Source organism: Puma concolor, chromosome D1, assembly GCF_028749965.1.
Source record: "Puma concolor isolate L17-30 chromosome D1, mPumCon1.1.hap2, whole genome shotgun sequence".
NCBI lineage: Eukaryota > Metazoa > Chordata > Mammalia > Carnivora > Felidae > Puma > Puma concolor.
The window spans coordinates 4,513,695-4,536,366 of NC_141676.1; the positions used below are offsets into that span (position 1 = coordinate 4,513,695).

The window sequence follows — 22,672 nt, forward strand, 5'->3', positions numbered from 1 at the left end:
CCAGCAGGGGAACAGACGAGCAAAGCCGACGTGCCCTCTCCGAACAGGGAAACATTCCTCAGCCATACAGGGGAACGGCGTTCTGTCGCCCGCTGCAACTTGGATGACCCCGAAAACACCACACTGAGTGAAATAAGCCAGACGCAAAAGGACAACCACGGGATGATTCCACAAAGACGAGGTAGGGACCACGGGCCGGCCCACAGCCACGGGAAAGCGGAAGAGAGGTTACCAGGGGCCGTAGACAGCGGACGACGGGGTGTGACCCCCTTCACGGGCACGGTTTCTGTTTCAGGTAACAGAAAATTCTGGAAATAGATAGTGGTGATGGTTGCACACCCTTATGAATGCAATTAATGCCACTGAATCATACATTTAATGTTTGTGTTTTTTTTGAGAGAGAGAGAGAGAGTGTGAGCAAGGGAGGGGCAGAGAGAGAGGGAGACACAGAATCCGAAGCGGGATCCAGGCTCCGAGCCATCAGCACAGAGCCCGATGCGGGGCTCGAACTCACAAGCCGTGAGATCATGACCTGAGCCGAAATCGGAAGCTCAACCGACCGAGCCACCCAGGCGCCCCAGAATCATACATTTAAAAGTGGGGAGGGGCACCTGGGTGGCTCGGTCGGTTGAGCGGCCAACTTCGGCTCAGGTCATGATCTCGCGGTCCGTGAGTTTGAGCCCCGCGTCGGGCTCTGTGCTGACAGCTCAGAGCCTGGAGCCTGTTTCAGATTCTGTGTCTCCCTCTCTCTGACCCTCCCCTGTTCATGCTCTCTCTCTCTGTCTCAAAAAGAAATAAACGTTAAAAAAAAATAATAAATTTAAAAAAAAAGTGGGGATGGGGCGTCTGGGTGGCTCAGTCGGTTGAGTGTCCGACTTCGGCTCAGGTCATGATCTCACAGTTTGTGGGTTCGAGTCCCCATCGGACTCTGTGCTGACAGCTTGCTCAGAGCCTGGAGCCTGCTTCAGATTCTGTGTCTCCTTCTCCCTCTCTGCCCCTCCCCCGCTCATGCTCCGTCTCCCTCTGTCTCTCAAAAGTAAATAAATGTTAAAAATTAAAAATTAAAAATAAATAAAAATAAAAGTGGGGGAAAAACGGGCCGGGAGGGCAGAGCTGGGGAGACCATGCTCTAGACCTGACAGTGCAGGATCCCAGGAGGGGGAGGGGGACCCCTGAGGACCCTCAGGGAAGCCACACAGCCCAGTGGAACAGGAGCAGGGAGCAGCAGGCCCAGAGAGTGTGGCACACAAGGCCCTCCCTGCAGGAGACCACCCCCGCTCCCCAAAGACCCCCGAAGGGAGAAAACTGGAAAACTTCATGCGGGAAAATGCCTCCAGAGTTTAGGGCCAGCTGGTTTCTTTTTACAAAAAAAGGAAACTGAGGTTCATGGAACGGAAGTGTACCCAGGGCCCCACAGGGAAGGGCCCAGGGTGTGTGTGCCATTCTCACAGGCTCCCGCCAGGGAGAGGAGCCTTAACCAGGCGCCCCTGAGACCCCCAAGAGGCTGAAAACCACTCTCCCCCCTGAGCGAACCTTTGCTTCCCCTTAAACGCTAGAAAACGACATCAAGGCAAACTGAAAGCACTCAAGAAACGTACACTAAATACCAACCAAGAAGCGGGTAAGAAAATACCCAGAAAGTACAGTATCCCCCCACCCCTGCACAAGGGCTCAGACGTGACCTCACCATGAAAACCTCCCAGGGGAAGAGAGACCTCGAGCAAGAAGGACACGGGACAGTGGACATGTGACTCTGGGCACGGACTCCATCCGGACCTGAGGTTCCAGGGCCACACGGCTGCCGCCACCCCAAGAATGGGAGGTGAGCGCTCCCCTGGCCGGCGGGCGGCAGGGCGGGGAGGGGGGTCGTGGAGGGTTAACCGTCCCCAGTTAACAGATGACGGGGCCGCTCAGGGATGAGCAGGACATATATGCACAAGGGCCCCACATGGCTCGGGGGAGCGCGACACCCTTACTTGCCAGGGAAGGGTCAGCAGCCAGCTTCAGGGCGACCAGGCACCCCTCGGGGACAAGCCCGTGCCACACCCAGACCCCCAACAGGTCTCACCACTCCTGGCCGCCCTCCCAACCCCCCCTCCCCCCACAAGGCGGTCTCACCTTGACTCTGACCATGCCCTCCAGCACTTTGAAAGGAAACCTGGGAACCTAGGGCGGGACTTTTTTACGTCCTTCCAGTGAGGCCTGTCTTGGGAGAAGAGCCTCCTGGCCGCTCCCCATGGACACTGGCTCCCTGAACCCCACAAGCCAGATGCCACAGCTCACCTTTGCGGGTGAGGAAACGGAGGCCAAGGCCAAGAACTAGCCAACCACTCCCAGAGCTGAAGAGAAAGCAGAGACCAGCCTGGCCCAGTAGCAGGAGGGACCCCGCCGCTGTCTCAACAGGTCACACTGGGACCCACGCTGTCCCCGGACAGCCCCCAGGGCGCCTGTCTCACACCACTGCTTTCTAAGCAAATGTGCCAGCAGGCCCCCGACGCGGCCCCTCACCGCCACCAGAGCCTCCGCGATCCGAGAGCGTGTCAAGTGACTGTCCGAGAAGCCGCACAGGCCACAAATGTCCAGCGTCTCTCAGGGCTTTGGCAATACTGAACACAGCGCTAAGCCCACCTCTCGGCATCGGCCCTCCCGGAGGCCGCCACCGGCCCTTGGCTTGGCCCCGGCCTCAGCCACCAGCTCTGATGTCTCTGAACCGAGCTGTGGACCTCAGGACAAATCCGTTCCCTCCCGGCCTTGAAACCGCTTGCCCTGTTCCACACCCCACTCGGAACACCGTGGCCTGCGCCTGCCGAGAGGTCCCCAACCAAGATCGATCCATGTATGGGTGAGCGGATGAGCACGATGCGACCTACACGGTGACCGCTGCTTCCCCCCCCCCCCCTGCTGAAAAGCAACAGAATGCTGACACAGGCTACCACACGGAAGCACCCAGAAAACGTGACACGCGGTCACAGAAGCAGCCAGACGCAAGAGGCCTCCGTGTCGTATGACACGATGTATATGAAACATCCGGAACACGCAACTCCATAGGGATAGACAGCAGGCTGGGGGCAGGTGGGGGATGGGAACTTACCATTTAACGGGTGTGGGGTTTTATTTTGGGGAGGTGGACACGTTTGTAACCAGACTGCCACGGTGGTTGCCCAGTGTAGTCGTGTACTTACGGGCAGTGGACTGTATGCTTTAAAAAGGTTAATTTTGGGGCGCCTGGGTGGCGCAGTCGGTTAAGCGTCCGACTTCAGCCAGGTCACGATCTTGCGGTCCGTGAGTTCGAGCCCCGCGTCGGGCTCTGGGCTGATGGCTCGGAGCCTGGAGCCTGTTTCCGATTCTGTGTCTCCCTCTCTCTCTGCCCCTCCCCCGTTCATGCTCTGTCTCTCTCTGTCCCAAAAATAAATAAACGTTAAAAAAAAAAAAAAAAATTTAAAAAAAATAAAAAATAAAAAAATAAATAAAAAGGTTAATTTGATATTACAGGATTTTCACCTCAATTAAAAAAAAAAAAAAAATCAATTCATCACCTTTCACCTAAGACAGATCTGGCTCCAGCCCGCATTTCCTATCCCCCGGACTAAATTCTTCCAGAAGCTCCCACTGCCTTCTGGATCACGTCCAATCTCTGCGTCGTGATCTGGCCTCTCTCGGGGGAGGACACCACCTGGTCCTCGAGGACGAGACCCAGGGACAGTGAGGAAGAGCCCCCCTGGGCCCACCTCTCCCATAGCTGCACAACCAGCTTCTGCGTGCCTGTCTGCCCCTGTAGGCAGAACATTCTGACGGCAAAGGCACACTCGTCTGCCATTCTAGCCCCACGCTTTACTCGGCACCAGGGGCCAAAGAGTCCTAAGAGCTGACCAGGTGCCAGGCAGGTGTTAACTCACTGAATTAGCAGTCAGAAGTATTATTATCCCATTTTACAGGAGAGAAAACTGAGGGACACGAAGGTGGGCTCAGCGGCGCAAGTTCCCCCACATGGCAACCACCACGGCTGATGACAGACCCTGAGTACTCAGGCTCCGTCCACCCTGTCAATCACCTCAAGAGACAATAAGCGAGCGCTGCGGCAATAAGCGAGTCAGGACAGCGGACTAGATACCCAAGGTCGCTTGCAGAAGAACAACCCAGACTGTGGAAATATGGCTTTTGGACGTCCCGGCCAGAAAGATCAAGGACTCTATCACACAAGAGGCAATGCAGTTCAGCTGCCACCGGTCTCACACCGAGGCCCCCCGGCCGGGGACGGTCCCAACCGCCTGGGGTGGGGGGTGGGGAGAACCAGACGAAGACCCTGGACACAGAGAAGCCAAGGAAGTCGTCCAAAGCCAAACAGCTCCCGAGCACGTAAACGCAGGCTGGTCTGACCCCAAAGCCCCCACGCTTCGCTTCGGGGCAGGAGGCCTTGCTGAGTCCTCACCTGACTGCACCCCCACCCCCAGCAGCGTGCAAATTCTGCTAAATGCCTGAGCGGTGAAACAGCGCAGCTGAAATTAAATGGGTTCCAAATGCGACAGGATCTCCACAGCAAATGTGGGATCATACCGGTGGACTGGGTAAATGCTGGGGTTTGAAGGGGAGAGTTAAAAGCACGTGGGCCCTGCTTTTGAAAAGCAGCGGCAGTGGGGGAGGGCGGGGGCTCCTCTCTCGGTGGCCTCCGGCCTCCGCCCAGCATTTCGTTAACTCAGCACCCACCTGCTGGGCCCTTCCAGTGGGCCGGGCAGTAGGCATCTACAGGAACCACCCACAGGCGGTTGGGCGGTGGGGGGAGGTGGAGAGGGGGTCCTGGACAGGTGGTCCTACAGCAAGTGCTGTGGGGCCAGAGGGGAGCGGTCTGGGCCTGTGGAGCTGAGCCGGGGAAAGCCATTCCCAGCACCGGGGCCACTAAAACAAAGGCATTTCCGTGGGCTCACAGCTTCAAATTGCAACAGGAAGCAATCAGGAAAAATAATTAGGTGCCAGCTTACTGGCTCTACTCCGGACCAACGCAGAAATCTAACGCAGAAATCTGGGACAGTCAAGACAGTGGTGCAGAAAGGGTGCTTCCTCCTCCTTCCATTTTAGGATCGGATTGCCACATTAGCCGGGGATCTAAAACCCTCACGCTGACATGCTTCCTAATGTTAAAATGATCAACTCTATCTTTGCCTCATACGCGACTGAACTCCACAGACGTGATTCCTTCCCCTTGGGGGCTTGAACCACAAAACGGCAGGCATCCGACTCCAGCAACGTCACCCCAAAAGGGACAGGAAATCCCAAACTGCACCGAAGTGAAAAGCACTATGGCTGGCTGAGAAACCCCACCTTTAAAACAAACATCTCCCCCCCCACCAAAAAAAAAAAAAAAAAAAACAACCTTTTGCCTCCGTGATCCAGGCATTTCCGGAAAGAAAAGCAGCAGCGTTGGTCTGAGCTGCCCAGATACTGTCATTGCTCTGTCGTCACCTTGTTTTGCTAGTATCAGACATGGCTGAGAAATGTAAACCCGCTCCGGAGGGAGATACATTTGGGGTGAAACCGCCGACATTCTCTAGGCTTCGGCTGGGAGGCAAACGGATGGGAGGAAACTGTCCCCTCTACGCCCCCCCAAACCTCAGGGAAGGGGCTGCAGCCCTGGGAAATGTGACCACAGAGCCTGGCCGGGACACCTCCCTGCAATGTCCACACTGGAAATATTCAGGGAGACAGCTGTTTGCCTTAAAGAGGCCCAGACAAAGGGACCTGAGCCACCCGCTCCCACCCCACCCCCCAAAAAACTGCTACCGGCAGCAACACAGCAGCCCGGGGAGCCCAGGACTCCGTGGCCCCGTCCAAGGCGGCCGGCCACACTCCAGAAAAACAAAACACTCACGTCCGAAGAGAACGATTTAGGTAGCGAGAGATTTGCTCCAAAACCACATGGCAATCTCCAAATTAAAAGAACATGTGTAGCGTTTCACAACGCTTAAGTTTCCTGAGCCCTCCTGACCTCAACTCCACCCCTCGGGACACACCGAAAGTTGCAGAGAAAGGTCCCCGGGCCCTCGATCTGTCCCCCAGGGTGTGCACAATCGAGGCACCCGCGCGCTTCCCGACCGCGCCGCGCTCCGCGACCACGTCACCCCGCGCGGCGGCCCCACGAGGCCACCCCCCGGGGTGGACACCGGCCGGGTGCCACCGCGGGGAGGAGGGAGGGGGGCGGGCAACGGCCCCACGGGTCCGCCGGGCACCCGGCAGGTGTCGGTCCGCTCGGAAACCGACAGCCTCGCCGACGAAACGGGGCGGCGCGACAGGCCAGGCCGCCCGGCGCCGGGTCTGAGAACTTTCTGTGCAACTTCGATCAGTTCTCGGGGCCGGCGGGCCAGCCGCGCGGCCATCGGAAACGGGCTCGCCGAGGAGTCCGCGACGCAGGGCGGCGAGGCCTGCCTCCCGGCCGACAGTCCCCGCCGTGCGCCGGCCCCGCGGCCCGGGGTCCGCACGGTCCCAGGGCGGCCTCGCCCGGCCGGCTACACGCGGCCGCACCGCCGAGCGCGCCCCGGGGCCGCGGGCAGGTGAGGACCCGCCCGCGCCGCACCTGGCGGGGTCGGCGCCGCCCGCGCGCCCCGCTCGCCGGCCCCGGGGTGGGGGTGGGGGGGCGGGGATCGCCCCGGCGGGACGGGGCCCGGCCTTCCCGGGAGGGGCCCGGGCGGGCGAGACAAAGGGCCCGCGCGCGGCTCCCCCCCACCCCCGGGCGGCGGGCACCCGCGGCGCGCGCCCCAACTCGCCCCCAACTTGCAAAGTCGCCTCGGCGCGCCGCGCACTTGGCCGCCGGGCCATTGTCCCCGCGGCCCGCGCCCACCTACCCGCGGCGGGGGCCAGGCTGCAGCAGAGCGCGAGCAGCAGCAGCCGCGGCGGCGCCGCCTCCATGTTGTCCGGGGCCGGGCGGGCCCGCGCGCGCTCACTCGGGCTCCATGGCGCGGCGGCGGCGGCGGCGGCGGCTCCTTGCGCGGCTCCCGGCGCCTGCCGCCTCCCCCCCTCGGGCGCCGCGGACCAGGACGGCGGGGGAGGAGGGAGGAGGCGCGGGAGCGGAAGCCGCGCCGCGTCTCCGCCCCCCGCGCCGCCGCGCCCTCCCGCGGGCGCCCCCCGGAGCCGGCCCGCGGCCCTCCCCGCGCCCCCGCCTCCCGTGGGGCTCCCCGGGGGCGCGGGGTCGGCGCGGGCTCGACAGCCCGCGGGGGAGGGGGGGGCTCCGGGCCACCCCCCACCCCCCACCCCCACCCCCGCCTCCGATCGAGTTCCGGAAGCAGGTGGGTCACCTGTGGAGCCACCGGGACCCGGCCTTGACCGATGGGGAAACTGAGGCACGGGAGGGGGGCGGGGCGTGGGAAGGGCACGCGGCGGGGCAGCCGGGAGCCCAGAGCCAGGTCGGTGCGCTCTCCCGAGACCGCGGCCGCCCAGGCGGGGTCCGGCCCCAAGACACCTGTTCTTGCCCGGGAGGGCAGAGGAGGGAAGAGGAGGGAGCCCGCAAGTCAGAGACAGAGGCTGAGGACGGACAGAGGCTCGAGCCGCCTGGGCTGAGAGTGGGGGTGGGCTTCGGGTTATCTTACTCCACCAAATACATCCCCTCTACATTAGTTACGGTACACGAAGCAGCAGACACACTGTTCTTCCAAATACGCTTCCCGCCCCTCTGGGATCGCAGACCTCTCCTTTGGTTCAGAAAGCAAACATGGAAGGGAGCCCCCACCCCCAACCCCCATCCTCCCGGCTCTGTGCTCCCTGATCCTGCAGCTCAGCTCTGGGCCCTGGGGGCGCAGGGCAGGGGGGGCCGAGAGGGGGCAAAGCCCTGGCCAGGTAGTCTTTCCTCCTTTAGAAAACAGGTATAGCTGTGCCCACCTCGCAGGTGCTGAGAGAGCCGGCTGTAACCCACATGAACACCCACATAGTCAAGGGTGTGCGCACTCTTCATGTGTTTGTGACAACTTTACAAAGCTACCGGTCAAGGCCACGGTGTCCGTCCTCCTGAGGCTCGTGTTCTAGAGGGGGAGGCAAACATAAACAAGAGACAGATAAATTTAAAACAGAAAACCGAAACACCTTTAACAGATGACGAGGAAACGCCATGGAACACGGGTGGTGTTTGGGCTGCGATGTTTGGGGACGTTGTGACTTAGGGAGGGAGGGAGGGACATTGAGGGCACAAGCCAGGAACAGGCACGCGGTGGGGAGAGCCGTTCAGGCGGAGACAGCATCAGGAGTGAAGGCCTGGGCAGGGGCCAGCCTGGGTGCTGGACTTGTAGGAGGGATCACAAAGGCCAAGGCCACAGGAGCTGCGGGTGGGGGTGAAAAGGGTCAGATGCGGCTTCAGGAGAAGCCAGCCGGGGCCCCGCGCATACCAGCCCTGGAAGAGGAGTCAAGAATTTATCACAAGAGCAATGCAAAGCCATTGGGGGCGGGGGGGGCAGTTAGGTAGCAAACACCCTCGCGGTGTCCTCGTGTAGGCCCCACGCACAGCACGTCAGGGCCTGGCTGCCTCTCCTGGGGCCAGGTGCAGACTCCCTCGTTCTTCTAGCCCCCTCCACTACCAACCCCTCTCACACCCTGCCGGGGTTCCCACTCCCTGCCGCCGTGACCCCCTTCAGCCTCATCTACAGCAGCCAGAGTGAGCCTGTTGAAACAAGCCAGACCACATTCCCTCCTCTGCTCAAGAACCTGTTGTGACTCCCATCTCGGAAAAGAAGCCAAAGGCCTTATGGCACCTAAGGGCCTGATCTGGCCGCATCCCTCCCTTTATCTCGCCAACCTCCTAATGCTCTGTCCCTCCTCTCCCTCGCTCTGCCCCAAGCACAATGGCCTCCTGGCTTGTCCTCCAGCACGGCAGGCACACTCCTGCCTCAGGGTCTTTGCACATGCTCTTCTGTCTGCTGGAACCCTGTGACCCCAGTTGTCCACACAATTTGTTCCCTCGCATCTTCAGTTCCTCAGCGAGGCCTTCCCTGGCCCCCTTTGAAAACTGTAAACCACACCCCCTCCACCACCCTTGCAAACACTTCCTGTTCCACATCTTCACTTTACCTTTCTCCTTTGCTCTGACCAGCACCCGACATACTGTTTATCACCTTTCTGCTCTCCAGTAGAACGGAAGCTCCAGAGAACAGAGATTTTCATTTGCTTTGTTCCCCATACACCCCCTCTGAGTCTAGACTCGGGCCTGGTACACAGTAGGTGCTCAATAAATGTTTGTTGCATGACAGAATGAAGTGGAAAGATCTGACCTACGATCATAAAAGGAGCACTCTGGCTGCTGAGTAGGGACAGGACCGTCAGGAGGGACGAGGGGATGTGGGGGGGGGGGGACTGGTCACCAGATGGGCACCATGGCAGCAGCCAGGAGGGACGGTGGCTTGGACTGACGGGGAGCTGGGCGGGGAGGCTCATGAAAGGCGAGAAGGAACCGGATTGGTCATGCTTCAGGAAAAGCTAATGGGTCTTGCTAAAGACTCTGGGGAGGAGGGCTCAGTGTGGCCCACTGTAGGGGCTCACTAAGGGGACACTTACAAGAGCAGCTCGTAAGGAAAGGAAAATGAACCAAGAATCAGCAGACCAACAGACCTAGAGATTCTTTATTCTCAGGGAGGGAGGTGGAAAGCTTGACTCTCCGCGCAGGAGGAACTCAGTCAATACAGAAGACACCACGTAGGTCAAGGGGCGGCAGAGGCCAGTTCTGCGTGCCCTGCGGTCTCCTGTGCTGACTCTTGAGATGCTGGCGGTGGAGGAGACACCAGAGACCCCCCCCACCCCCCGCCAAGAAGGGAAGGACTGAGCCCCATCAGAGCAAGATCCCAGGTTGCCTGACTCCAATCAGAACTTTGAGAAAAGCCGTTTGCAAAGAACAAATGAGAACTAATCACTATTTGATTCTGCAGAATTCCGACATCACAAGGGCAGTAATTTTTAGACTCCTCACTCATGTTAAGAAGCAACCGGAGAACGTGCTAAGCTCCTACTTCCCCCAGAAGACTGCCTGTCACGGCCCATCACGCCGCCGACCTTTTCTTAGGCCTCACACTTAGAAGCGTTCGCTCTCAATTCACCCCTCAGATGCAAGTTCCATCCAGATGAGGTAACGGGGCTCGGCACCTGTCGGGGCTAATCGTTTCCGGGGACAGGGGCTCAATTGGGGTCCATTTAGGGCCCATCAGAGGATGACATCTCAGCCCCGTGACACTCGGGGAAAAGTGCCTGTTTGGTTTCCCTCCCAGGCTGGAACATGCTGACTCTGGAGAGAGTTATTCCGGGCACGAGAGCCCTCCTGCCCGGGAGGCCTGGCCACTGTGATCAGAGGTTCAGGCCGGATTCCCAGCGTTCCCCGGGCTCTCTGAGCCACAGGCATCCTCCCAAGGGCTGCTCGGTAGAGGTGCGCCGTGGGGACGTCCACGGAGCCCCGCGGGCCTCTCTCCTGCACAGGCACAGGGCGGTGAAGAAAGGCGGCCACGGCTGCGTGGGGGTGGGGGGTGGGCAGCGGACGGCTTAGACGGTAGTGGGCGTGGTTTCTATGGAGGTATCTGGGGTGCGAGGGCGTGAAGGCTGGACTTCACCTCTCTGAGCCTCAGTTTCCTCATTCATGAAATGGGAATGGTGCTATCTGGTCGACTTCTTATCACTCGGTGCTGATATGAACCTCAAATGAGCAAAGACTCAGAAAAAAATGCTCTTTAGACTTTAAAGCCCTGCACAAATGGCAATCGTGATTAACACGGACCCAAGACAGGGCCCAAGGGTGGGTGTGCAGCACTGGCTCCATGTCACTCCCCCCCCTCCCCTCCTCCCTCCCCTAGCTGTCACCAGCCCTCACTTTCTGTAGCCCTGGGTTCCAGCCCTCCTGAAGGTTCAGCAGCCGCATAACCTGGGTCCTTGGGGACCGTGTTTTCGACTCGGCCATGCCAGTGTCTGGTCCACCTGCTTTCCTTGTCACTGCAGATTAAGAAGGTGACGTTTGGGGGCTCCTGGGTGGCTCAGTCATTAAGCATCTGACTTCAGCTCAGGTTTGTGAGTTTGAGCCCCACTCGGGGTAAAAAACCGCGAGACCTTCTTTGGGTGAGCCCCATTTCCCTCTCTCTCTCTCTCTCTCTCTCTCTCTCTGCCCTTGACTCACCTGCACCATCTCCCTCAAAAAATAAAAATAAAAAAATAAAAAGAAGAGGTTGACATTCTGATTTCATTCGCCTTTTTCAGCACCTTAAAGACACCTGTAGTAGGTTGAATGGTGGCCCTGTGAATGTTAACGTACTTGGAAAAAAGGGTCTTTGCAGGCGTTAAGTTAAGGATCATAAGAGTCTGGACTATCCGGGTGGATTCTGAATCGAGTGACAGTTGTCCTTAGACCAGAGAGGCAGAGGGAGATTTGAGACGGACAGAAGAGGAGGAGAAAGAGAAGAAGGCGGAGGGAGAGAGGAGAGGGGTGTGGCTACAAGTCAAGGAGAGCCTGGAGCCCCCAGAAGGTGGGAGGGGCAGGAAGGGTCCTCCCCCAGAGGCCTGGAAGGGAGCGCAGGCCCCTGGATGTCGAAGTTCTGGCCTCCAGGCTGCGAGAGCATACATTTCTGCCGCTTTAAGACATCCGGTCTGTGGTTTGTTACAGCCGCCGCGGGCAATGAATACAGACCCTAATTTTCTCCAACCCATTTTACAGGGAGGGAAACTGAGGTCAGAGAGGTGAGGGCTTGTTCAGGGCATCATCTTGCAACTGTCTTCGTACCATAATGGCAGAGTGGAGGGATTGCAACAGAGGTGGTGTGCGTAAAAGGGTTTGCTCTCTGGTCCTCTGTAATCACATTTTCCTCCTGTGCTCCGGGGAGTCATACGGCGATGCCTGTTCTGGAAAAAATAAAGCAGGGTAAGAGGGTCAAGGGGCACAGAAGGCCTCACTAGGAGGGCAACATCTGTGCAGACACCTGGAAGAAGGGAGGGAGGGGGCCTTGCAGCCGGTGGGGAAGGCCAGGGCACAGGCCCAGAGGCGCAGTGAGGGGCCAGAGGAGCCGAGCACTGAGAACCAAGGTCGGAGAGGAGTGGGCCAGCTCTGCAGGGTCCTGGAGGCCATCTCGTCCGAGTGACATGGGGGACCACTGGAGGGCCAGGAGCAGGGGGGGAACACAGCATTCCACTTCCATGTTACGGAGCCTCTGTTCCCACGCGGGAAAGAGCCTCGGGGGCAGGAGAGGAGCCAAGCCGGCCAGCAGAGGGGCTGCAGGAGGGTTCCAAGTTCAAGATGGTGGTGACCAGGATGGCTGTGGAGACAGTGAGAGGCGGTAGGGTTCTGGATCTCTCTGCGGGGAGAGAGGACACGGAGAGCAAGACCAAGGTCGAGGGCGGGAGTCGAGGATGCCGTCAAAGCGTTCGGCCGGAGCGCCTGGGCGGCTGGGCTGGCACTTGTTGAGACTGTAAGTGTTGGTGAGCGAAAGACAAGAGACCCCAGGGCGTGGCGTCCCGAGGAGCGGACTGGGCAGCGTCTGGGGATCAGGGAGGAGGGCTGGGCTGGGCGCAGAAAGGTGGGACTCTTCAGCGTTGAGGCCACGATCGCAGAGGAGCGTGGAAGACGAAAGAAGTCCAAGGCCGCACGTTGGCGCCTCCAGGCTCAGAGGCGAGGGGACCAGGAGCGAGGGGCTCCCTGAAGGCAGAGGAGGAAGTGAGCAGAGGGCCAGGGCCAAGTGTGGCTGCTGCATACGAGTGGCCTGGGGCTGGAGACGTGTCCACTGGGCTCCGCAGGTGGCCGGTCTCGCGTGCCCTTGAGATATTTGGAAACGCACAGCAGCTCACGCGCACCCGGGGTCAACCCGGGCCAGGCGCACGATGTGCACGTCGTTGAACACGTAGGACTCCACCAGTCCACGCGGCGGGCACCTGGGGCAGGGCCCCTGGCTGGAACCCCGGGAGGCTGCCACACCTCTCTGGTCACTCTCTGAGGTCCTCGGGTCACTTCTGGCCCCAAAACAGCGTCGGTGAGCAGCTGCCATGCCAGGCCTGGCTTCCCGATCAAAACGGAAGTTTATTCGAAGTCCCTGCTTCTCCCCTCCTCCAGCTGGCCTCTGCTCTCCTCCTCAGGGCTGGAGTAGGGGCGGGGGCGGGGGGAAGGACATGGTGGCGGGAAAGGGAAAGGGCTGGCGGGGGGGGGGGGGGAGAGGGGGGACGAGTGTCCCTGGGACCAGACTGGGGGCCTGTAGCTTTGGGGATTCCAAATGTTAGTTCTTTCTGTCTCGGGCTCCTTGTGGGCACATTGGCTGTTTTTCAGATGCTATCTGACCCCTGGACGTAGGACTTTGCCCAGTTCTGTGGCTGGCCAGGCAGCTACAGGGATGGCCTTGGCCTTTCATTTATCAGGCATGGAGCAAACACAAGACACCTGTGATGTCCCCCCACCTAGACCCAGCTGCAGGGACATATGTCCCCTGGTTCCTCGGAGCCCCCTTGTCCTGTCTCAGGATGAAAGGGGCCCACCTCAGAGCCTCTCTCTCTTTCTACTAAGCCCTCTCCTCCTTTGTGCTCTCACGGCAGGCAGTGGGCTGCTTAGGGACCAGGCATCCCGGTTTGCCTGGCATTGAGGGGTCCCCAGAACATAGGACTTTCAGGGCACAAACTGGGAAGGTCCTGGGCAAACAGAAAGGAGTCAGCTGCCCTAGGGCTGGTGAAACCAAGCTCCCCTCTGTGAGGCCCTCCCCCCAAGCACCCGGGCCAAACGGACAAAGCAAGCCCCACGCCGTGCCCGCCACCTAAAAGTTAAGAACCCCTCTTGAACACATCAATATCATTTTTTTATGTTTATTTATTTTTGAGAGAGACAGACAGACGGCGAGTGGGGGAGGGGCAGAGAGAGAGGGAGACACAGAATCCGAAGCAGCTCCAGGCTCCGAGCTGTCAGCACAGAGCCCGACACAAGACTCGAACCCACAGACTGCAAGATCATGACCTGAGCCGAGGTCAGACGCTTAACCAACTGAGCCACCCAGGTGCCCCTGAATGTCATTTTTTTTTTTTAAGTAGAGGAATTTTCCTAAATAGAAGGAGGCAAAAGAGATATCCTAACCTATCATATCCTGCTTGAAAAATAATTCTGATGATATTAAGAATTATGAGTATTTTTTTTAGATCTGACAAACTATGTGTATGTAGGACAATTTTCCCAGATCGCTTCCAAACTATTCAATGGAGAAACATCCTATTGTCCACAAATGTCTTCATTATTTATATTCTTCACAAATGTGGCAAAACCTTAGCAAATTTACAAGCTAATAAAATTATGGGTGGTCACTGAAGAAAAAAAGTTATAAATTAGCCCACGGAGAGGGTGCCTGGGTGTCTCAGTCTGTTAAGCGTCCGACTTTGGCTCAGGTCATGATCTCACGGTTCGTGGGTTCGAGCCCTGCATGGGACTCTGTGCTGATAACTCAGAGCCTGGAGTCTGCTTTGGAATCTGTGTCTCCCTCTCTCTCTGAAAAAAAAAAAAATTTTAAAATTAGCCCACAGACTATATAGAATATAGAGCGTTCTATCCTCCTAGCTGGACAAACACACCTTCCTAGCACCAGGAAGGCAGGAACTTTTTGGATTCCTCAGAGTTCTACGTTGGAGCATGGTGACAAGAGTCAGGTGAGGTCACTTGACCTCTGCCCCAGGGAGGCACCCGCACAGCCCGGACTCCGTGCTCTGTGCTCTTTGAGCAGGGACTCCGGGGTCCGAGTGCCCGGGACAAGGTGGGGTGAGCAGCAGGGACCATGCCCCTCAGCCACCCAGCCTCTCCAACCCACCGTCTACACTCTCCGCCTCCTGTCCTCACCTCCTGCTCATTCGATCCTGCCCCCGCAATGACCTTCCCGGTGTCAACCCAAAGTCCGTTCCTGCTGTATCTTGCTTCTCCATTCCGCAGTCTCTTCCACCCCAGGCCTCCCCCCTGTGCTTCCCCCCACCCTCTTCCGCTTCTCCCCTCTCCCGGTCTGGCCCTTCCTGCCCACACACTCCCCCGCTTCAGGCACGGCTCTCCGGTGCTTCACTTTTCTCCACAGCTAGCTACCGCAGCCCCCCGCCCCATCTCTCTCCCCCGGCTCTGCCCACTGCAGTCTGGCTGTCAGCACAACCAGCCTGAGGGTCCCGAAATGCCCGTCTGACCGTGGCCCTCCCTTTGCATGAACCCTCTATGGCTCCCCAGTGCCCCATGGCTCCCGCTCCTGCCAGCTTCTCCTGATGGCATCCATCCCCTCCCCCCCGGCCAGGCACAGATCTTCTAGGCTGCTCACTGTCCTTCCAGGCCCCGGGGCTCTGTGTCTAGCTGTTGCCCTCCTGCAGGCATTATGGTCACCTTTCACTGGGCGAGGCCAAGCGGGCTCGGGTGGAGACAGAGAGAGGGGTAAAGAGAAAGGAGGTGCTGCAGAAACTCGGTGGGCGGGGGAAGGCCCCACCAGGCCTCAGTGAGGGTGAAGCGGGTGAAGCGTGCCTTCGCAAGGGTCAGCTTGGACGGGCAGCCTTGGAGAGACCAGGTGCCCCTGGTGGCAGAAGGGTGTGTGCATGGATGGTGACTCTCAGGTCTGGGGCCGGGAGCAGCCGGTGTCTGGGGTGCGCAGGAGGGAGGGGATCTGTAGGCCGGCAGGCTGCAGGGGCAAGGACCCAGACAGGGGACACCTCTAATGGGGGCTCTGCACAGACAGAATATTGTGCGTCGTCTCGGGGATTCTCCCCGCGCTCAGACACGGGGTGGGTCTCAGCCCCTCCCTTCCTGCAGAACATTCTCCATCCCAGTAGGATCCTGAGGTGTGGACACCCCAGGGGCTGTGATGGGAAGGGAAGTCATGGAAGGCGCCCAGGACAGGAGGCTTTGCCTAGAGGAGGTGGAGGAGGGTACAGGTCTCAGGACTGCTGGTGGCTGAGGACACGCCTAGGGGGTCTTGGGTCCCTGTGGTCCCAGGAAGGCCCCTCCCTCACCCCACTGAGGTCTTAGAAGCCACCTCCGCCTCTAGGCTCTGGTGGGAGTGGCCTCACAGGGTCAGCAGGAGGGCTGGGCCTGGCATTGAGCCTGAAGATACACTTGCTGGGGCATCAGGGCAGCAAGGACACGGACCCCTCAGGACGCCGGAGGGTCAGACCCTCGGCTTGCCTGCGCCTCTCCAGGCCTTTGCGCCTCTCCAGGCCTTGGCCCTCGGCCCTTATGGGGAGCAGCAGACGCGGCCGAGAGGCTGACACTTGGCGTGCCTGGCAATGATGGGGGGGGGCGGGGAGGACGTGCCTCCTCCCAGCGTCCCCTCCCAGGCCAGGATCCCACGTCCTTCCTGCCTTTCCGTAACTCTCCGACCAAAGATCACAGCGGGCAGCGGACAAGGGCACCCGGCGCCTTTGATGCGCGAGCCCCGGCCCCACGGTCAACAAACCGCCTGGGACTTTGTACCAGGCTGTTTCCTCCCTGCGAGAAAGAAGCCCACACGTCTTCCCACCGCTCTCCCTGTGCCAGAGGCTGCAGGGCGAGTTCTCTCAAGCTGGTTTTCTAGATTCTCCAGGAGCCCCACGGAGCCCCTCCTCGCCTCCCAACAGCCCTTCAAGGAAGGGGTCACGTTTATGCCCCTTTTATTCCCTCAGGGGAAACTGAGGCCAGGGGCGAGTTGGGTGACTTGCCTGAGGTTCCTCAATGAGCAAAGGACGGAGCTGCAGACAGCGTTATCTCTGCTGCCTGCAGGGCCCTGTGTCCTTTCCCCGGAGAAGAAGCTGAGACCAGGGGGGCCAGGTGGATGGACTCAGGCATCTCCGCGCTCCGGGCGCGTCCTCGGACCTGCAGTAAGCCATGCGGCCACGAGGGGGCAGCAGCATCCTGCCCGGCCTGGCTCTTCCTGGCGCTGGGGAACCAAAGAAACCGCTCTCGGCAAAAATCGGGGTTGGGGCGGGGCGATAGGAGGGAGGAGTCTCAGAAGATGCACCTCCCGGAGGAACCGCCACGCATACCTGACGCTAAGAGGACAGAACGCAGGCTCCCTGATCGGTGGACACGGTTGGAATGCCAGCTTGGGCAAGTTGCTGAACCCCTGGGGTCCTCAGTTTTCTAACAGGTGTTAATGGGGATGACAGCAGGTGCTGGCCTGGGGAGTAAGGTAACCGGGTAACACACATCGTGCTACTGGCAGGGTTCAGGGACCCCCCCCACCCCCACCCCCACCCCCGGCGGGTCAGCAGCAAGGACCAGGGCTGGGCTTCCTGGCCTAAGCCTGGAGGAGGGTCCTGGGCATCCAAGCTGGAACCTGCTAACACCTGGGTGGGTCCTCCTCAGGGCAGGGAGGCTCTGAGTCTCCCTGGTCCGCCCACGACTTTCACAAGCAGGGCATGTTGTTCCTCGGTGGACACCGGGGACCCACACATCTAGAAATGCGTGACAGCCACCAAGCACCCATGCCAACTCCCCACCCCCACCCCCGCCAGGGACACTCTGGTATCTCCACTTTGTGATAAGAAAACAGGCTCAGAGAGGCTGAGGGCCTGGCCCGGAGCCACAGCCTGCATCAGCCAAGGACCCCAGGGGCTGGGATTTGTGGGGGTGGGGGCGGTGCCCTCCAAGTCCTGCACAAAGGGCTGCCCAAGTGACCTCTGCAGCAGGGTCAGGGATGTCAATTTTCTCCCGAATCCCCTCAGTCAAGGTGGAGACTGCTGAGGGACACTTTGATGGCTGTCCTTCCTCACATCTGCCCCCCGGGCAGGTTTGCAGATTACCTAGGAAAAAACTGGGCAGAACTCCACCCTCGGCCTGCCTTCCCCCCTCCCCGGTGGCCCAGGACCCTCAGCCATGGGCAAGTCAATGGGCAGGCAGCGGGGATGCAGTCAGGATTCTCCCGCCACTCACCCCTTGCCAGCCCCAATAGACTGAGGAACGTGAGAATGGCCTGGGGCAGCCCCTATGATCATTATAGTTCAGGCGGGTGTCAGTGAGGCTGAAAATAGAAGAGTGAAGAGCCCAAGTTCAGAGGCAATGCTTATGGTTCCAATTAGGTTAATGGGATTTATTCTGTATTCCGATTATAGAGTTCATTCATGCTCCCTGCAGATAGGAAAGGATAAAGAGAATAAAAATCATGTATAATCTCAAACAGAGGTCTCACTGCTGTTAGCATTGCTATGTATTTCCTTCCAGTCTTTTTTTTTTCTAGGCACATATGCAGACATGACTTTTTTTTTTTTTAAGGTTTTATTTTTAAGTAATCTCTACAGCCAACATGGGGCTCGAACTCACAACCCTGAGATCAAGAGTCACACAATCCCTGGACTGAGCCAGTCATGTGTCCCTGAGATGACATTTTTATTTTTATTTTTTTTAAATTTTTTTTTTTCAACGTTTATTTATTTTTGGGACAGAGAGAGACAGAGCATGAGCGGGGGAGGGTCAGAGAGAGAGGGAGACACAGAATCGGAAACAGGCTCCAGGCTCTGAGCCATCAGCCCAGAGCCCGACGCGGGGCTCGAACTCACGGACCGCGAGATCGTGACCTGGCTGAAGTCGGACGCTTAACCGACTGCGCCACCCAGGCGCCCCAGAGATGACATTTTTAAAGCAAAATTGTGGTCAGAGCTTCTGTTTCCAGCAAAATGACAGGCTGGATATCCAGAGAGCCCCTCTTGAAACAGAACACCTAAAAATACTGAAGCAATATTAGTTAAAAAAAAAAAAACACAAAACTTTTTAAAGCCATGATGGAGTTGGCAGGAAAGTAGGGGACATCTTTCAGGCCAGAAATAAAAAGAAAGCCATATTGGAGTGCTCGCGTGGCTCAGTCAGTTAAGCATCCCACTCTTGGTTTCGGCTCAGGTCATGATCTCGTGGTTTGTGAGTTTGAGCCCCTCATTAGATTCTGTGCTGACGGTGCAGAGGCTGCTTGGGACTCTCTCTCTCCCTCTCTCTCTGCCCCTCCCATGTCTCTCTCTTTCTCTCTCTCTTTCTCAAAACAAACATACAAATAAATAACCTTTTTTAAAAAGCCATACTCATATTTTCAAGACAACTGGCAACTTGAGCTCTGATGATAGCAGATGTGAACACTGATGCTATAAGGGAATTGTCCTCTTACATTTTTGTCGTGAATGCGGATGACGCAGCAATGTTTTTTAAAGAGTTCTCATCAAGGGGCGCCTGGATGGCTCAGTTAAGTGTCTGACTCTTCATTTTGGCTCAGGTCATGATGTCACAGTTTGTGAGATCAAGTCCCACGTTAGGCTCTGTGCTGACAGCACGGAGCCTGCTTGGGATTCTCTCTCTCTCTCTCTCTCTCTCTCTCTCTCTCTCCCCCTCCCTCTTTCCTGCTTGTGCTGTCTCTCTCCCTCTCTCTCTCAAAATAAATAAATAAACTTAAAAAAATAAGTAAATGAAATAAAGAGTTCTCATCATTTGGAAGATGCGTGCTGGAGTATTTTCAGATGGAATAGCAGAATGTCTAGAATTTGCTTCAAGACCCTACTGACGGGGGTGGGGGTGGGGGAGTGAGCCCCAAAGTTGGCTGTGTGATTAGTTCATGGAAGTCACTTCAGTATTCTTTGTATGTTTCTGTATATTTGAAATACTGCATTAAATGAAACCAAGACCATTGTGGGCTGCAGCTGGCCTTGCCCTGGGGGTGTCTCTGCTCCCAGGAACCTTCAGAGCCGGGAAGGAGTTCAGATCAGAAACCCACAAGGAGCTGAGAATCCCCAGGAAAGAGACATCCTCGATGAATGAACAACAAAATTATCTGCCGCATGGAGGGCCGTGAGGATGGGAGGGAGAAGACTTCTTTTTTATATTTAAATTATTTTTATTTTTTTTATTTTGTTTTGAGCGAGAGAGACAGTGCATGAGCAAGGCAGGTGCCGAGAAAGAGGGAGACTCAGAATCCGAAACAGGCTCCAGGCTCTGAGCTGTCAACACAGAGCCCGACGCGGGGCTCGAACCCACGAACCGTGACATCATGACCTGAGCTGAAGTCGGACGCTTAACCGACTGAGCCACCCAGGCGCCCTGAGAAGACTTCTTTGTGTTGGCTGTGGCTCGGAGTCGAGCAGGAACACGTGAGAAGGAAGCAAGAAGTCTCCCTGAGAACGTGTCGGCCTGGCCCTGTACCCACAGGGCTTAGAACAAGAAGCCACATAGACTTCGATGGGGAGGGTGCCATCTAAAGGGGTCCCCTTTGGTAGAGCCCCACAGAGCCTGGGGAAGCAAAGCAACCGGGGAGCAACCGGGAGTGTGCTTTGAGCAGCGCCCTCAAAGTTCTGGAACTCACAGAGCACATCAAGACGTGAACCACCACGAGCAAGGGCAAACTGCGGTCCAGAGCCATAAAAGCTGGACAACCTTCTGCTAATGTTTAAAGAAACAAAACAGGATACGGGGTGCCTGGGTGGCTCAGTTGGTTAAGCATCAGGTCGTGACCTCGTAAGTCTGTAAGTTTGAGCCCCGCATCAGGCTCCGTGCTGACAGCTCAGAGCCTGGAGCCTGCTTCGGATTCTGTGTCTCCCTCTCTCTCCGCCCCTCCCCTGCTTGTGCTCTGTCTCCGTCTCTGTCTCAAAAAATGAGTAAATGTTAAAAAAAAGTTTTAGAGAAAGAAATAAAGTCCGGAGAAACTGGAGGGAAAAGAACGACTGCAGACGTAAAAATTACAATTGAAATTGGGAACCGAATAGACGAGACGGCGAGTGCTCTGGGGACAGAAGGAAGAGACTGCCCAGGTGGAGCCCAGAGAGACGAACAGGGACAGAGGAAGTCAAGCCCACGTATGATAGTGCGTCCTACACTGTTCCTACTCAGAACACTCTGGAAGCCCCTCCAAAGGCCAAACACAGGGCCACCGTGTGACTCAGCCGTCCCGTTCCCAGGCACCGACTGGAGAGCCACGAAGGCAAAAATCTGCACAGAAACGTGCGTGTGAATGTTCACGGCAGCGTTGTTCACCATAGCCCCCAAGTGGAAACAACCCAAGTGTCCGAAGGTCCAGATGAATGGATAAGTGCAGCGTGGTTTACGGATACAACGGGATATTAACTCGGCAGTAAAAAGGAGGACAGTGCTGATACGCCCTACACCATTGAGAAGCCATGAAACTGGGGTGCTAAATGAAAGAAGCCAGGCACAAAAGACCACATATCGGGGCACCCACTGGCTCAGTCGGAAGAGCGTGGTCTCGGGTTTCTGAGTTCAAGCCCCACGGTGGGTGTAGAGATTACCAAAAACAAACAAACAAACAAACAAACAAACAAACAGACTTAAAAAAAAAAAAAGACCATATATTGTATGATTCCATTTATTTGAAACATCCAGAATAGGCAAATCCCTAGAGACAGAAAGCACATCAGTGGTTGCCAAGGGGCTGGGGGGACGGTAGGAGGGGGAGTGATTGCTGATGGCTACGGGGCTTCCTTTGGGGTGATAAAATGTTCCAACATCAGTGAAAGTGATTGCACAACTCTCTGAATATACTAAAAACTATTGTATCCTTCACTTTACTTTTGTTTTTGGTTTTTTTTTTAATTTTCCTCCAACGTTTATATATTTTTGAAGCGAGACAGACAGGGCATGAGCAGGGGAGGGGCAGAGACAGAGGGAGACACAGAATCCGAAGCGGGCTCCAGGCTCCGAGCTGTCAGCACAGAGCCCGACGTGGGGCTCGAACTCACAAGCTATGAGATCATGACCTGAGCCGAAGTTGGACACTTAACCAACTGAGCCACCCAGGCACCCCATCACTTTACTTTTTTTTTTTTTTTTTATGTTTTGTTTGTTTTTTTGAGAGAGAGCACAAGCAGAGGAGGGGCAGAGAGAGAGGAGGACAGAGGATCTGAGGTAGACCCTCTGATGACCCCAGTGAGCCACATGCAGGGCTTGAACTCCTGAACCAGGAGATCATGACCTGAACTGAAGTCAGATGCTTCACCGACTGAGCCACCCAGATGCCCCCGTACCCTTCACTTTAAATAGATGAGCTGAGGGGCGCCTGGGTGGCGCAGTCGGTTAAGCGCCCGACTTCAGCCAGGTCACGATCTCGCGGTCTGTGAGTTCGAGCCCCGCATCAGGCTCTGGGCTGATGGCTCAGAGCCTGGAGCCTGTTTCCGATTCTGTGTCTCCCTCTCTCTCTGCCCCTCCCCCGTTCATGCTCTGTCTCTCTCTGTCCCAAAAATATATAAACGTTGAAAAAAAAATTTATAAATAAATAGACGAGCTGTATCATGGCTCATGAGTTCGAGCCCCGCGTCGGGCTCTGTGCTGAGAGCTGGGAGCCTGGAGCCTGCTTCGGATTCCGGGTCTCCCTCTCTCTCCGCCCCTCCCCTGCTTGCACTCTGTTTCTCTCTCCTTCAAAATAAATAAACATTAAAAAAAAAATTTTTTTTTTAAAGAATAAGGTAATGGGGAGGAGAGTAATGTGAACTGGACAGCCGGCGGTAAAGAGAACTCCAAAGAACACAGGAACAGAAGACACAAGGGCTGGGACCGAGGGCGCAACAAAGAACATCCCGGAGCGGAGGTCCTGCCCTCACCGAAGAGGGAAGAAGATGCTGGAAAGGTCACCCAGGTGTGGTGCCAGCAGCACTCACCAGAAATCCACCCTCTAGTGCCGGGGAAGCCCGGGCTGGCCAAGCGTCTCGCTCTTGGCCCTCTGCTAGGAAGCCACTTCGGGGCCAGGGGCGGGGGTGGGGGTGGGGGGGCAGGAACACACAGAATCAGGAC

At 57.3% G+C, this 22,672-nt stretch overlaps 1 protein-coding gene and 1 long non-coding RNA gene across 3 annotated transcripts in view; one reads left to right on the plus strand and one right to left on the minus strand.

The window, feature by feature from the left end:
• Positions 1-7,036, minus strand: part of LRP5 (LDL receptor related protein 5) — a 106,652-nt gene extending 99,616 nt beyond the window's left edge. The window contains exon 1 of one of the 2 annotated variants that reach the window (XM_086676709.1): positions 6,834-7,036. In XM_086676709.1, coding sequence (XP_086532835.1) covers positions 6,834-6,897 — 64 coding nt within the window. In that variant the 5' untranslated portion in view covers positions 6,898-7,036. The remainder of the gene's footprint in view (positions 1-6,833) is intronic. The other variant, XM_086676710.1, reaches the window with a different exon arrangement.
• A 198-nt stretch (positions 7,037-7,234) lies between these two features.
• LOC147576336 (uncharacterized) lies at positions 7,235-11,250 on the plus strand. Its single transcript, XR_015240678.1, has 3 exons — positions 7,235-7,274; positions 9,894-10,090; positions 10,806-11,250. It is a non-coding gene; the product is annotated as an uncharacterized LOC147576336 (long non-coding RNA).
• Positions 11,251-22,672: the final 11,422 nt, after the last annotated feature.